The sequence below is a fragment of the Microtus pennsylvanicus genome, chromosome 11, assembly GCF_037038515.1.
Source record: "Microtus pennsylvanicus isolate mMicPen1 chromosome 11, mMicPen1.hap1, whole genome shotgun sequence".
Classification (NCBI taxonomy): Eukaryota; Metazoa; Chordata; class Mammalia; order Rodentia; family Cricetidae; genus Microtus; species Microtus pennsylvanicus.
Window position 1 is genome coordinate 1,833,826 of NC_134589.1, and position 15,136 is coordinate 1,848,961.

General features: G+C 49.7%; 1 protein-coding gene across 5 annotated transcripts in view; it reads left to right on the plus strand.

The window, feature by feature from the left end:
- The window catches only part of Slc38a10 (solute carrier family 38 member 10), a 51,246-nt gene that overhangs the window by 16,328 nt on the left and 19,782 nt on the right, over positions 1-15,136 (plus strand). For all 5 annotated transcript variants that reach the window (XM_075989869.1, XM_075989873.1, XM_075989870.1 and 2 more), the window contains exons 7-10: positions 730-832; positions 3,471-3,653; positions 6,036-6,147; positions 6,975-7,081. In XM_075989869.1, coding sequence (XP_075845984.1) covers positions 730-832; positions 3,471-3,653; positions 6,036-6,147; positions 6,975-7,081 — 505 coding nt within the window. The remainder of the gene's footprint in view (positions 1-729; positions 833-3,470; positions 3,654-6,035; positions 6,148-6,974; positions 7,082-15,136) is intronic.

The window sequence follows — 15,136 nt, forward strand, 5'->3', positions numbered from 1 at the left end:
GTGATGTGGGTCCCTCCCACCTGTCCAGCGGAAGCACACTCCTGGCACCGGACCTAGGACAGAAGCCAGTTTTCTCGTCACCCTGATGAGAGGCTGTGAGTCAGGCAATGTGCATAGGTTGTTTCCTCGTCCTGCTCATCTTTGTGGCCGCGGCCAGCAGATTTGTGTCTGCTCACAGCCGAGGTGGCCGCGGCCAGCAGATTTGTGTCTGCTCACAGCCGAGGTGGCCGTGGCCAGCAGATTTGTGTCTGTTCACAGCCGAGGTGGCCGTGGCCAGCAGATTTGTGTCTGTTCACAGCCGAGGTGGCCGCGGCCAGCAGATTTGTGTTTCTTTAACTTTCCCATCCCTTGGCAGAGGTACTGCAGTGGCTTCCTGTTTGCTGCTTACAGATCTGCTTTCTGTTTTTGTGGGGGTGGTGCTTCTCTGTGCAGCCTTGACTGTCCTGGAACTCCCCTCTGCCTCCGGAGTGCTGGGATTAAAGGCTAGCTGTACAGGTGTCTGTGTGGAACCTTCCAGGGTGTAGGTTTGGGGTTTTACCACGATGCCACCCTCCGTGGTGTCACCCGACTGCTGCCTGTGGCACCATGGTCTGTGGAGAATGTTTTGGGAAGGAAGTGCCAGGGGCTTGTTGCCTGGATTGTTGTAGAGGGCCTAGGAGTTGCCAGGAGAGGGTGAGGCTCTGGAACCTGTTTGTCTGGAGTCTGTGTAACTCGCTTGTCTTTACACAGCCAGGTCCTGCCTACCTATGACAGCCTGGATGAACCATCGGTGAAGACCATGAGTTCCATATTTGCCTCCTCCCTCAACGTGGTCACCGCTTTCTATGTCATGGTAGGAGCCGTTCCACATTTCTCCTTGATGCGCATTAGCACAGCACACTGCCTCTCTTGCATGTAAGACCTCATGTTACCTCCACTGTCCACGTGTCCTCCACTGTCCACGTGTCCTCCATTGTCCACGTGTCCTCCACTGTCCCTCCATCCTCCACTGTCCACGTGTCCTCCACTGTCCCTCCGTCCTCCACTGTCCACGTGTCCTCCACTGTCCCTCCATCCTCCACTGTCCACGTGTCCTCCACTGTCCCTCCATCCTCCACTGTCCACGTGTCCTCCACTGTCCACGTGTCCTCCACTGTCCATGTGTCCTCCACTGTCCCTCCATCCTCCACTGTCCATCTATCCTCCACTGTCCGTCTGTCCGGGTTGCAGACATACCGTTCTCTCTCACCTTTTCCATGCCAGTATCTGCAGATGCAGACCCAGACCCAGAGCAGCTCAGATCCTCCGGCCCTGGCCTTCTGGCCTGGGCACCCATGAGCGGCTTCTGCCCTGGACCACGCTGCATCTTTTTTTGGTTCTTAAGACTGGGTCTTACTTTGTATTCCTGCTGGCCTGAAACTTGCTATGTATATGAGACTGGTCCCAAACTTGGGGTGCTCCTACTGCTTTTGCATCCTCAGTGCTAGGATCATAGTGAGCACCACCATGCCCCATTGTGTTGACATTAGTCTGAAGAGCTCCGGCATGTTAGTCAGGCCTCCATGTCCATTCTTAATTCTCTACCGAGGAACATTCCAGTAAAAAGAAATTAGGGTGCACGAGATACCAGTGTGAGAGAATATCCCAGTTCACAAACATTATAAACATCTCACCCCCCCCGCCATCCCCAAGACAGGCTTTCTCTGCGTAAGCCTGGTTGTCCTGACCCGCTCTGTAGGTCAGTCTTGCATTCAGCTCAGATCCGCACTGGGATTAAAAGCCTGCACCACCACTGCCTGGCTCTTATTAATAAACTGTTTTCTTTCTCTCTCCCTCTCATTCTGTATTTATTTATCTGAGACAGATTCTCGTAGTATAGCCAAAGCTGGCCTGAAGCTCACTATGTAGCTTAGGTCTTGAACTCATGATCCTCCTGTCTCGTCCTCCCAAGAGCTGGGATTACACCAGTCTGCCTTCCACAGGGCCAGGTGCGCAGCCTAGTGGGGAGAGGACTTGCCCAGCGTCCCTGCCTCCCTGGCTTTGACCCCCAGAGCTGCAGAGGGAAGATGCTGTCTGAAATGAGGGTGTCAGTGCTGTGGCTCAGTCCCTTCCTTTGCTGTGGTGTTGGTCTTCCGAGTGGTCACTGGAGCATCATCCAGCTGTGGGGGACGGGGCGTCTTCTGTCCTCTTCACTCCACAGCTGTTTGACTGAGGCAGGGTCACACTGTGTGGCCCAGCTTGGTGTGGATCTCTCTCTAACCTCCTGTCTCTGCCTCCCGAAACCTGGGATCACAGGCCTGTGCCCTACATCCAACTCCTGATTGGGTTTGAAATCAGATTAAGAATGGCTCTTCTGCTAGCTGATGGTGGTGCATGCCTTTAAGTCCAGCACTTGGAAGGCAGAGGCAGGAGGATCTCTGTGAGTTTGCCACCAGCCTGGTCTACAGATCAAGTTCCAGGACAGGCTCCAAAGCTACAGAGAAACCCTGTCATGAAAAGAGAGAGAGAGAGAGAGAGAGAGAGAGAGAGAGAGAGAGAGAGAGAGAGAGAGAGAGAGGCTCTTCTGAGCTAGGCTCTGGTGATACACAACTTTTTTTTTTTGGTTTTTTTTTTTATATTTAATTTATCTTATTAAAAGTAAGGAAAATATAACTGTCTTTTTTTTTTTTTTGGTTTTTTGAGACAGGGTTTCTCTGTGGTTTTGGAGTCTGTCCTGGAACTAGCTCTTGTAGACCAGGCTGGTCTCGAACTCACAGAGATCCGCCTGCCTCTGCCTCCCGAGTGCTGGGATTAAAGGCGTGCGCCACCACCGCCCGGCTGATACACAACTTTTAATCCCAGCACACGGGAGGCAGAGACAGGCCGATCTCCATAAGTTTGAGGCTAGATTGGTCTACAGAGTGAGTTCCAGGACAGCCAGGACCATACAGAGAAACTACCTTGGAAAACCAAAAAGAAAAAGAAAAACAAGGGAGGGGGGGGGCTGGAGAGACGGCTCAGAGGTTAAAAGCACTGACTGCTCTTCCAGGTGTCCTGAGATTAATTCCCAGCAACCACCTGGTGGCTCACAACCATCTGTAATGAATCTGGTTCCCCCTTCTGGCGTGCAGGGTTACGTTCAAGAAGAACACTGTATACATAATGAATAACTAAATCTTTAAAAAAGGAAAAAAGGCAGCTCCTCTGAAGGGCTTGGGGGCATTTTAGAACCTTCCTTTCCATATAGGCAGCTCCATTTATGCCTCATTTATGGTTGTGTTGACGTTACACTTCAACAGTTCACCTCTGGCTGTCAAGAATTTCATGACTGGGGAGCTGAGCAGGGCTTTTGTCCCCAGGCAGGTGGATCTTGTGCCAACTTCCTTGGGGAGGTCCTCTGAGGCCGATTTGGGACAAAGGCAGACAGATAATCAGGCAGGCAGGCAGCAGAGTGGCTGGTGGCGTTCTGGCAGACTGAGCTAGCCACATTGCTCTTTCTCGTCCTCTGACAGGTGGGGTTTTTTGGTTACGTCAGCTTCACCGATGCCACTGCAGGCAACGTGCTGATCCACTTCCCCTCCAACCTGGTGACAGAGATGATCCGAGTGGGCTTCATGATGTCCGTGGCCGTGGGCTTCCCCATGATGATCCTGCCATGCAGGCAGGCCTTGAACACACTTCTGTTTGAACAGCAGGTATGAGCTTTCATTCCCATGGGCTAACTCTGTTTTCATGACAGTGGCAGGTGGAGCCTTTTCTAGTTGTCAGTAAACTTTTATTACTGTTGTGGGGCTAGAGGTTGAACCCAGAGTTTGGTTTGTGTGGCAAGTGCTCTTCCCTGCTGGGCCGTCTTGCTGACCAATGAAGTGAAATGAGGTCTGGGGTTATGAGAGGAGTCTGCTAGTTTTCCAGGCTGGCCTTGAGCTCAGGGTTCTCCTCTCTCTCCTAGCACCACCTTCTAAGTGCTAGGATCACAGGTGTGTCCTCCATGCCCCGGGGTTTTTGTTTGTTTGTAATTTAAATTTTTTCTTTATTTAGTGTGGTAGTGGGGCTTACAGGCCTTGGTGTGTGAATGGAGGTCAGAGGGAACTGGTGGGATCCAGTTCTTTCCCGTCACCAAACTCAGGCTGTCAGGGTTGGTACCAAGTGCTCTTACCTGCTGGGCCTTTCTTGCCGACCCCAGCAGGAAGCTTTCAGTAGAGACCGTCATTCCTTCCTTCCTTTCTTTCCTTTTCTTCCTTGTTGCTAAGGATTGAGCCTAAGGTCTTGTCTATGCTCAAACACACTCACTGCTCTTGAGCTGTGTGTATTCCCTGACTAGGCATGGCTTGATTAGCCTTGGTAAAAGGAGCACAGAGGAGTGCCCTTTGGGCCATGCCGCCTATGTAGGCAGCTCAGTTCATCTCTGGCCTAGCAACCTCAAGTCAGGGAGACCCTGAGACTTGAGGACCGTTGTGGAACAGTCCTGGGGAGGACGTAGCAGGGTCACAAATCCCTTGGCTGACGTTGATGACAACTGGTGTCATGGGATGGGCTTGTGCTGTGTCTGTACTTTGTAGTGACTTCTGTGCGGCGCGTTGGTAGAGCCCCTGTACAGTGTGTGTGTGCACACACGCGTGTGTATGTGTGTGTGTGTGCCCTTCACAGGAAACTTTTAAAAATAATTTCGTGTTTGTGTGAAGATACAAAATGTCCTGTAACTGGAGTTATAGACAGTGATGAGCTGTCTGTCCTGTGGGTGCTGGGAATTGAACCCAGGTCCTCTGGAAGAGCAGCCAGTGCTCTTAGCCACTGAGCCATTTCTCCAGCCCCCACAAGGAGCTTTCAGATTACAGGGATTGAAATTGAGAGGCTCTGGTCCTTGCTTGCTGTTGCCCGTCTCAGCTTCCCACCCCTGTTCACAGGACCCCCTTTCCTGAATCCAGTAAAGCAGCCTCACTGGCTCGCCTGCTTCTTGTGATGACGTCTTTTACTCCAGTGTGTGACATCTTAGCACCTGGCTTGTCTGATCAGCCAGGACTCCTCGTGGCCACAAATACAAGGTCCCTCAAACACTTAGGGTCAGGGACACAGTGTTGGTCCCAGAGTGTAAAGTTGTGTGTCCATGGAAACCACAGCATCTCTATCTGTTGTTCTTCCCATCTTTAGATGCTCTCCTGCTGATGGTGTTTCTGCCTGTCTGCACACAGGTTCTCTCTTCCTCCCTTAGAGAATTTCTTCGTCACCTTCCAGTGCTATGACTGGGATTCCTGGGCTATGGATAAGCTCATCCCTATTTAACGAAGGATCCAGCCACTGCGGTTCATCCTGCATCATTGTCTGTTATGAAAATAGACTGCTTTGGAATTCTAGTCCTGGAAGGTTCATTTTTCCTAACCCAAGAAAGATCATTATGGTCATCCCTTCCTGTGTGTGTTCACATGAGGTTTAGCGGCTCGATGGGGAGATACGTCTGTTGTCAGAGAGGGGACAGCACACAGCCGGTGCTGACAGAGCCAGGGTCTCAACCAGGCTGCTACACCTGAGATGACTGTCCTGCACACTAGGTGTGGTGGGGTGCTGGGCTGTGCCACAGCAAATCCTTCTCCACTTTCCTCCTTCCTGAACTTCAGAATTGTTAAGTGCCCAGCGTGGATCTGTTGGGAATGGTGATAATAGGTAAGCGTGCATGTGTGCGTGAGTGCAGGTATGTCGCATGTGTGTATGTAGGGCTTCAACATGGACTTGGAAGCTGCACGCTGGTGATAGGCTGACTCACTCCGCAGGCCTGTCCCTCTGGAGTTTACTCTGCTGTCCAGTTTGTGTGTCTTTGCACTAAGAGAAAATATGAAAATGAAGAGCGTAATACTAACATTTCAAACCAAAGTTGTGAGATGTACTGCCCATGCCTGGAGCAAAGCTTATGGCTTCTTGGCAGTCTGCAGGCTCCCTCCACTAAAGCTGCTCAACCAAATCTGATTGTGCTGGAATACTCACCTGTCAGGTAGCTCCCACTGGACTCAAGCGGAGACAGGCTTGCTCGGTAGAGCCCTGTGTGGTCCTTTCCAAACTGGTTGTTTTTGCTTTCTTTCATGTAGCAGAAAGATGGAACCTTTGCTGCAGGGGGCTACATGCCCCCACTCCGGTTTAAAGTCCTCACCCTCTCGGTGGTGTTTGGAACCATGGTCGGTGGGATCCTGATCCCCAATGGTAAGCCCTGCAGCCTCTGGCCCTGCTGCCTCTTGTCTGCCTTTGGTTTCCCTCATTCTTCTTGTTGCGTGGGGAGCCCAGGGATGTCCCTAGCCTATGCTTAGCATTTAGCTAAGATTACTCCACAAAGTCTATGCCATTTTCTCTGGTGTGCTAAAAACTGCCTAGAAATTCAAGGTCCTACCCATTCCTCTTGTCACCAAACACAGGAGCAATGGCTCTAGCCAGCACGTCGTGCCCTTTGTCACACATCTTAGGACAAGGCACTAGGTTACTGCTGAGTGAAGACAGAGCAATGCAAGGCCGTGTGGAGCCAGCTTCTGATTTTGGTTGGAAACGCCCTGTGCTTGGCCTTTTATTTATTTGTTTATCTGTCTGTCTACTTATTTACTTTTTTTTTTTGAGTCAGGGTTTCTCTGTGTAACCCTGGCTATCCTAGAACTCACTATGTAGACCAGACTGGCCTCGAACTCGGAGATCTGCCTGCCTCTGCATCATTGCCTAGTTTGTTCTTGACCGTTTAAAGATGGGCTGTCAGAATTTCCCAGGCTGCTCTGCTCTGACAAATGTTAGTGTATGAGGAGGAGGAGAAACATGGAGGTGGTAGTGGACCCCATGGGTACCGTGGATGTCTGCTCACGGGCTCTCAGGCAGCCTTCACAGTGGTCCTGTCCACCTGTATGCCCAGTGAGAGGTGGTAGTGGACCCCGTGGGTACCGTGGATGTCTGCTCACGGGCTCTCAGGCAGCCTTCACAGTGGTCCTGTCTACCTGTATGCCCAGTGAGCACCATCTCCCAGTCACACCTTGCTGTCTGTTCATTTGCAGTGGAAACTATCCTTGGCTTCACAGGGGCGACCATGGGGAGTCTCATCTGCTTCATCTGCCCAGCTCTGATCTATAAGAAAGCCCACAAGAATGCCCCCTCAGCCCAGGTGAGTGTGTCCCTCCCCTCAGCTGTGTGCACCTGTGCCTTGGATGCAGGTGAATGTTGACCACACGGCCTGGCCCCTGGCCGTCAGTCTAGTCAGGGAGAGGTCCTTTGAATAGTCACCACCTGGGATCTTTAGACAGGTTCCTCCCCTCATTTTCAGTGTTTTATTACCAAAAGATACTTGGTCAAGGAGATGCGGGAAATGGGCCAGACAGGTGGCTCAGTCTCTGCCCCGTGTGTATCAGGGCTTTCCCCAGAGGGGACGATTACTCTTCCTTACCTATCACAGGACACTAACGTGTGTTCATGCTGTGACTCTCCGCCGCCCCTAGACCGTCTCCCACAGCGAGCACCACTGCTAGATTGGTGGCGGTCCCAGGATGACAGTGTACGTGCACACGTGTGGGCATGCTCCAGCGTTTTTGTTTGGGTTTGGTTTGTTTTTAGTAATACAGCTTCCTGCTGTCTTTGCTCAGCACCCATAGCCGGTTGCTGCTCAACCGCAGGTGTGAGCGTCCCTGCTGCCTTCTATTGTAGCTGATGCCCAGGAGCTCCTATAGGGAAATTCCATAGCCTAGTCTCCCACGCAGCCGTCCAGCCCTTTGCTGTTACAGTGCACAGGTGTTTCCATACACGGGACTGCGTTTATAGAAAGTATTCCAGAAATGAGACTCCTTTTGCCCTGTGCCTGGTGAGGTCACAGTTCCACAGTGTGTCTGTCACCATGTCTACATTGTCCTCTGCACTTTTGGCTTCCCTGAATGAGTGGAAGTGTTGTTTTGTGGACACAAATGCCACGTATGTTTTTTCTCTTTGTACTGCCTGTGTTTTGCTTCCTTTTCAGGGGAGTGTTGAATGTTTCCTTATTGGTGCATAGTCATAGTGCTTACGTGTGTGCCACTTGACAGTTCACACCTGTTTGTAACTCCTCTTCCAGGGACCGACACGCTCACATAGACATGCATGTAGGCAAAAGTACCAAAGAAATAAAATAAAGACAAATTATTTATTAAAAAAGGAAGAAATAAGGTGTGGGCTTGGACAGTGGCTTAGCGGTTAAAGCACTGTGCAAGTCTGAGGCCTGGGTGGGCCAGGCAGCTGCAATCCCAGCACTCAGAAGGCAGAGTCGGTATCCCAGGAGCACGCCAGGCACTAGAGTAGTTGATCAGAGAGCTCCAGGCTCAGTGAGAGAGACCCTGCATCAGTAAAGTAGAGAGTGGTTGAAGAAGACTCACATCTACGAACACGGAAGAAATGTACATGTGTGTAGAAAAGCATAGTTCTTACATGTAGCTTGACCTATCTTTGCAGGGTCAGTGTGACCCTAGCCAAAACCATCCAGGCAAGCTGGATATCCTGCCTCCCCCAAAGCTCCCTGTGAGCCCCTCTCGTCATCTCACCCGCATCTCACAGGTGACTGTTGTCTCTTCTGGAGGCTCCAGCCTGAGGAAGTGGCATCTCGTGCCTGTGCTGTGTGGTGGTCAGAGTCACTGCAGAAAGCCTTGGGCTTGCTCACTCGCTCACCGCGTTCACCCCCTGGAAACCTCTGGTAGGATGATAGTCTAGAGAAGGGAGCGTATGATAATGGCCACAGCTGTGTCTGGGTAGTCAGTCCAGCAGTGGCCGATCCAGGGAGAGCCAGGAACCTGGTAGTTGTTCAGTCCCTGAGGATGGCTGTCTCTGCAGTCCCAGTCCTGGGAGAGCTGCTGCTGGTCTGCAGTCTTCGAGGGAAGCCTAAACACTAAGGAAGATGAACTTGCCTCAGGGTGAGGGCCGCCAGAGGGTGTGGCACAGATTAGGGCGGGTCTTCTGCTTCAAATCTGATTAAGACAGTCCTACACAGGAGTGCACAGGATTTGAATTTCAGTCGATTCCAGACACAGCCAAGCTGACAACTAGATCGACCCTCACACCCACCCACTGCCATGTGACATGTCGTATATAGTCAGACTCTGATGCTAGGCTGCTCCCTTGGGCGCCATGGGTGAGCAGCTCTGTCACTCCGTACTTTCCAGAAGGTACCTGGGTCCTGTGGTGTCATAGTTAGCTTTTGTAGATTCTGCAGTGTTTGGGGTTCCAGCAGTGGTGCCTGTAGGTATAGCATTAAGAGTGACCCCGATTCCACACGTACCATTGTCCCCTTTAGAAATTGCCGGTGATGGCGCACGCCGTCAACCCCAGCATTCGGGAGGCAGATGAAAGTGGATCTCAGTGAGTTCGAGGCCAGCCTGGTCTACAGAGCAAGTTCCAGGACAGCCAGACGTATTACACAGAGAAACCCTGTCTTCAAAAACAAAAACAGACCATCTATTTTCCCCCTTAATTCCATTTACATATTTTGTCTGCCTGAGTGTGCATGTGCTCGTATGGGAGGCTGGAGGGTTTGTGGAGCTGTTTGTCTCCTTCCACTCTCTGAGGGTCAGAGTTCAACTCAGTTGTCAGGCTGTGCACCTTTGCGCAATGAGCCATCTCACTGGCTTCATTTAAGTTTTTAAAATTTATTATTGATTAATATGTATGTATGGGCGTGCCTAGTGTACATGGAAGCCAGAAGGTGTCAGATTCCCTGGAACTGGAGATAGAAACGATTGTGAGCCTCCATGAGGATGTTGGGAACTGAACCCATGTGTCCCTAAACTACTGGGCTTCTTTAAAACTTATACACACACATATAGTTTATTTATTTTTATTTTATGTACATTGATGGTTTGTGTGCATGTATGTCTGTGTGAGGGTGTCAGATCTTAGAGTTCCAAGCAGTTGTGAGCTGTTGTGTGGGTGCTGGGAATTGAACCCCGGGCCCTCTGGCATAACAGCCAGTGCTCTAACCACTGAGCCATCTCTCCAGCCACCCTACTGAGTCATCTCGGTGGCACCATCTCATTTTGTAGCCTGGGTGCTGGGTTACAGGGTTAGTTTACTTCACCTGGCATTGGACATCTTTTGGTGACAGAAGTTGTGAATTTTACTTTGGCCCAGTTTATTGACTTTTTCCCCCTTTGGTGCTTTTTTGGTTCTATTTAAGAAAAGTAGGAATATCTGCTTACCTTAAATTCTAAAGATCTATTCTGGTGGCTTTTATCTTTCACCCCACTTGGGATCAGTTTAAGTGAGGCAGGACTCATGTGGCTGTCCAGTTGATCCACTCTGACCCCTGCTGTGTCCTTCTCAGTCCCTGTTGTCTGAGACTCTTGGGGACGCCTGTGTTCACTGATATGCTGGTCCCCCATACCAGTTCTGCCTGCTTCATGTTCTGAGCCTTTGTGCTCCCCCCATGGCTGGTGGTGGGAGGCATACCACCCCATCCCTTCAAGATCTTCCTTCTCATCTGTGCTCCTTTGCATGCTTGGCCAGCTCCTGCAATGGCCTTTGGTTCTTCCAGAATAATTGCTGACATTTTTATTGGGGTTGCATCAAGACTAGATCGAAGATGTGACTTCATCCTTCAGCTTACAGTATTTTTAGAGATTTATTTTATTTTAAGTTATGTGCATATATGTGGGTTTGTGTGTGTGTTGAGTACGAGGGTGAACAAAGGCCAGAGACATTGTTTCCCCTGGAGCTGGAGTCACAGGCTGTTGTGAGCTATCTGTCGTGGGTGCTGGGGACAGAACTCAGGCCTCTGAGAGCAGTGTGTGCTGTAACTGCTGAGCCGCCTCTCGGCTCCTCACAGTGTTTTCTGATTCCTGCTGATTTCCTCTTGCCCACAGCCTCTTAGACTTCTCATCATTGCGACAGATGCCTCAGAGAGCAGCTTAGGAGGAGGGAGATATATTTTGTCTCACAGTCTTGGAGTTGGGCTGTGGCCCTCGGCCTCATCTTTAGGTATGAGCTACAGTTGTTGCAGTGATGGCAGGGTGTGCCGGAGGCAGAGAGGGCAAGCGAGATAGAGGGGCAGGGGCACCACCGCCTGGTGTTTCCACCACCTCCATAATGCCACCAGTGTCTGTCAGCGGATCGCCTCATCCCGATAGGGGCAGAAAGCCTTTGTGAGCCTGCTGTCCTTCATGGTCACCATCAGAGACCAAGCATTCAGCTCATGAACCTTCTGCGGGGATACTTCAAATACAAACCATAATAAGTCCTAGACATTTGGGGGTTTTTTAGCGCCTCTTAGAATGCACGCTGGAGAGTTTCGGCCCGTTACATGGGTTGAAGTGAGCTCTGTGGTCTGATATGTGGCCTACTCTGTGGATGCTTAGTCCTAAGGTCACACACTGAAGTCTTCAGTTTTGACATTTTGGTACTGATATTTTAAAAATCTTAGCTGGGCGGTGGTGGTGCATGCCTTTAATTCCAGCACTTGAGAGGCAGAGGCAGGCTGATCTCTGTGAGTTCAAGGCCAGCCTAGTCTATATAGTGAGTTCCAGGACAGCCAGGGGTACACAGTGAAACCCTGTCTCCTAAAAGAAAAAAATCTTATCAGTTATGAGAAATATAAAATAATTCCTAATTGTAGATTTATTTCTCCTTGTAACTCTTCCAGTTTCTGTTTTCAGCCGGAAGCTGTTATTAGTTGTGCGGTGCCTGTGAAGCATCCCTGTATCTGGGAACCCTTCCTCTGAGGCGGTGTCGTAGGTGCCTTCGTTCTGCTCTGCCCAGCTTAGCCTTCTCTGATTAAAGTGACTGTCAACAGGATCTAGAATCATCCACGAGACAAACCTGGGTGTGGCAAAACTGATGTGCCAAGAGCCACACTCTTCCCTGCCGTCTGTGGGCCGGGGGTCTGCGACTGACAGGGTCTGGGACCCACTGTCGAGGCCTGGGGCCGACGGAGTCTGGGCTGGACTAGAGAAGATGAGTGAGCTAAGCATCAGGCCTCATCTCTCTGCCTCCTGGTGCTAACACAGTGTGCCCAGTCGCCTCACGCTCCTGCCACCATGCCCTCTGCTGTGTTGGCCTACCCTCCATCTAGAGCCTCGATGAATCTTCTTGTCATTAGGGTTTTATCCGGTGCTTGTCCCAGTGACAGGGAGAGCAGCATAGGCCTCTGTGTCTCCTTCCTCCTCATACTCTGCTGTGCAGGGGCAGACGTGTGAGGGCCAATGTTGGTGCCCTGCCCGCTGCCTACAGAGCCAAGGATGCTGACTGCCGTTGCGGTCCCTGATTTAGGCTAGAATTTCCATTTGCTTTCTTTGTTTTGTTCTGTCTTTTGGGATTGGGTTTCTCTGTCATTACTCTGTAGACCAGACCACCTCTGTCTCCTGATTGCTGGGCTCAAAGGCAGCTCCAGCCACACCAGGTCATTATTCATCAGTGTGGGAGGTGGGGTGGGGGTGTATACATATGTGTGTGCTGTGTTTGCTAGTGTGTATGCAGGTCAAAGGTTGACTTCCGGCATCTTCTCCTCCATCTTCCTCTACCTGTTCTCTTACTGAACCTGGACTTTGCTGTTTGGGGAAGACCAGCCAGGATCGCAGTGCATGCCACCCTGCTCAGTTTTTACAGTTTCCAAACCTAGCACATGCTTTATCCACTGAGCCATTTCCCCTCTTGTGAGTGTGTATGTGTGTGCATGTTCACACTGTGTGTACATATGTGTGTGTGTGCATGTTCACTCTGTGTGTACATGTGTGTGGAGGCTAAGGCTGACATTGGGCGTCGTCCTCAGTTGCTTCCACCTTATTTTTGAGACAGGTTCCCCCACTGATTTGGGGATCCATATGTCTCTGGAGGTGGAAGTGTGTGCCGTTGTCTCCGGCCTTCCCCTCACTGCTGGAGTTAGAGCCCAGGCCCTCGCGGTTGTGCAGCAAGCACTTCACCAGCTAAGCCCGCTCACAGCCCCGCACTGTTACTGTTTCTGCTGTGGATGGGTTCTCCCAGCAGCCCACACAGCCTTTTGATTTCAGTGGTGTGAAGGTCACACACTCAACAGAAGCTGTGCTTGGAAGTTTGCTCTTCCGAAGCCAGTGATCTGCAATACCCTCGTGGCATTGTGTGAGGAGTCTTTCTTTGGACTGCCAGCTCCCAAGTGACAACACAGAGACTTCTTATTTATTAAGTGTGAAAGCACGAATGCTTGGCCTTAGCTTAGGCTTGTTCCCAACTAGCTCTTAGAATTTAACTTAACCCGTTTATATTAATCTTTGTTCTGCCACGTGGCTCGTTATCTCTCCTGGATACTGTACATCTCACTTCCTCCATGTCTGGATGGTGAATCCCCACCTCTCAGATTCTTCCCCCAAGTTCTTCTCTCTCCCCAGAAGTCTCCACATCCTCTCCTGCCCAGCTATTGGCCGTTCAGCTCTTTAGTCAACAAACCAGAAGGCAAGGAAGGACAGAGATACATCTTTATGCAGCATGGTCACATATCCTACAGTAATACCCCCCCCCCCCCCCCCGCTCGAGACAGGGTTTCTCTATAGTTTTGGAGCCTGTCCTGGAATTCTCTCTGTAGACCAGACTGGCCTCGAACACAGAGATCCACCTGCCTCTGCCTCCCGAGTGCTGGGATCAAAGGTCTGCACCACCACTGCCCCACTCCCCCCTTTTGATCTAAAATAAAAAGTAAAGCTCTTAACTCTAACACAGTGAAACCATACACAATAAGGACAATTATCAGGCAAGAATTACATTCCCAATGTCCTGTCCATTTGTATGTGGCAGATTCAGAGAAAGTATTCTATTATATATCCTATCTTGGTGAGTCCAAAGTTTCGTACCATAATTTGTGTCACCAACCTAAAAATATGCTTTAGGTCATGAAACATTTTCTTATATAAACAAGCTTTTATATCTCTTAACATTTATAAATTTTACATCTCTTTTGTGAGTTTCTTTTTTGAAGTTGGTAACAAAGAAAATGTTAAAACTATAACTATATCATCTTCAACCCCATCAGAGACCTGAGAAGGATATGATATTACCTGAGTAAACAGGAAGTACAGAGCAGGCAACTTCTAAAACTGTAGAAATGTCAGAGACAGTCACCCAAGCTTCCTCTGCAATTTTGGGGCATCCATCTTCAGCCTACAAGCCTAGGATATCTGACAGACTTTTCTGTGAAGCAGGGATTTTGAAAGACTGGCCTACCCTGTCTTGGCAAAGCTTGACAGTCAACTTCCTTGTGTACTGCTTGTCCAGTTTGCAGTTGAGGCAAGGACAGTTTCTTGCCCAGTGGCTAGCTTTGCCATATTGAAAGCAAACTCCATATGGAGGTTCTCTGATGCCCATCATCTTCTCTGGAGTAGATTGGTGCTGCCAGGAGCAGATGTATCTCACTGTCATGAAAAGCCTTATGTTATTAAAACATTTTAAACCCACATTCTGTAGATCTCTGAAGTGTTTGAAGATTACCTCTCTAACTAAAAATATCTGTTTAACCTTGAACACATACCTAACATAACTACAGGTTTGAGTGTCATAGATTAACTACTAACCTTTTTAAAAATAATTTATTTAAATTTATTCTGTGTCTATTGGTGTGAAGGTGTTAGATCCCCAGAACTGTAATTACACAGTTGTGAGCTGTCATGTGGGTGCTAGAAATTGAACCCAGGTCCCCTGGAAGAGCAGCCAGTGCTCTTAACCACTGAGCCATCTCTCCAGCCCCTAACCTTCATTTCCTAATTATCCCAAACAGTTTGTAATATGAGCTTTCAAGGACTAGAACTTTAGATTTCATTTTTAAATGAGCTGCATATGTACAATACCTTCAACAGGAGTAGATATATACAGTATGTTATAACAAGAATAACCTTAAATTTGTGCCAGTATACAGAAATCCATTACCAATGTAAAATATTTGAGACTGGTAGTTGCTTTTATTAGATTCAATAATCCTACCATTTCTGTATTCCCCTTTTCTTTCTTTTCATCCTTCATCCCCATCCTCACACAGTGTGGGCAACAGTGGCTGCAGCTCCCTCCTGGTCCAAAACAGAGAAGTCAGTGACTCTCAAGACCAGGGTGGTGTGACGGTTAGTGCTGTCAACTCAACAGCATCTGTAATCCCCCCCCCCACTCTCTCACTCTCTCATGCACAAACGCATGCATGCTTGCATGCATGGTGGGTTACTTAGGTTAGGTTAGCATCTGCATGCTTGTGAAGGATTCT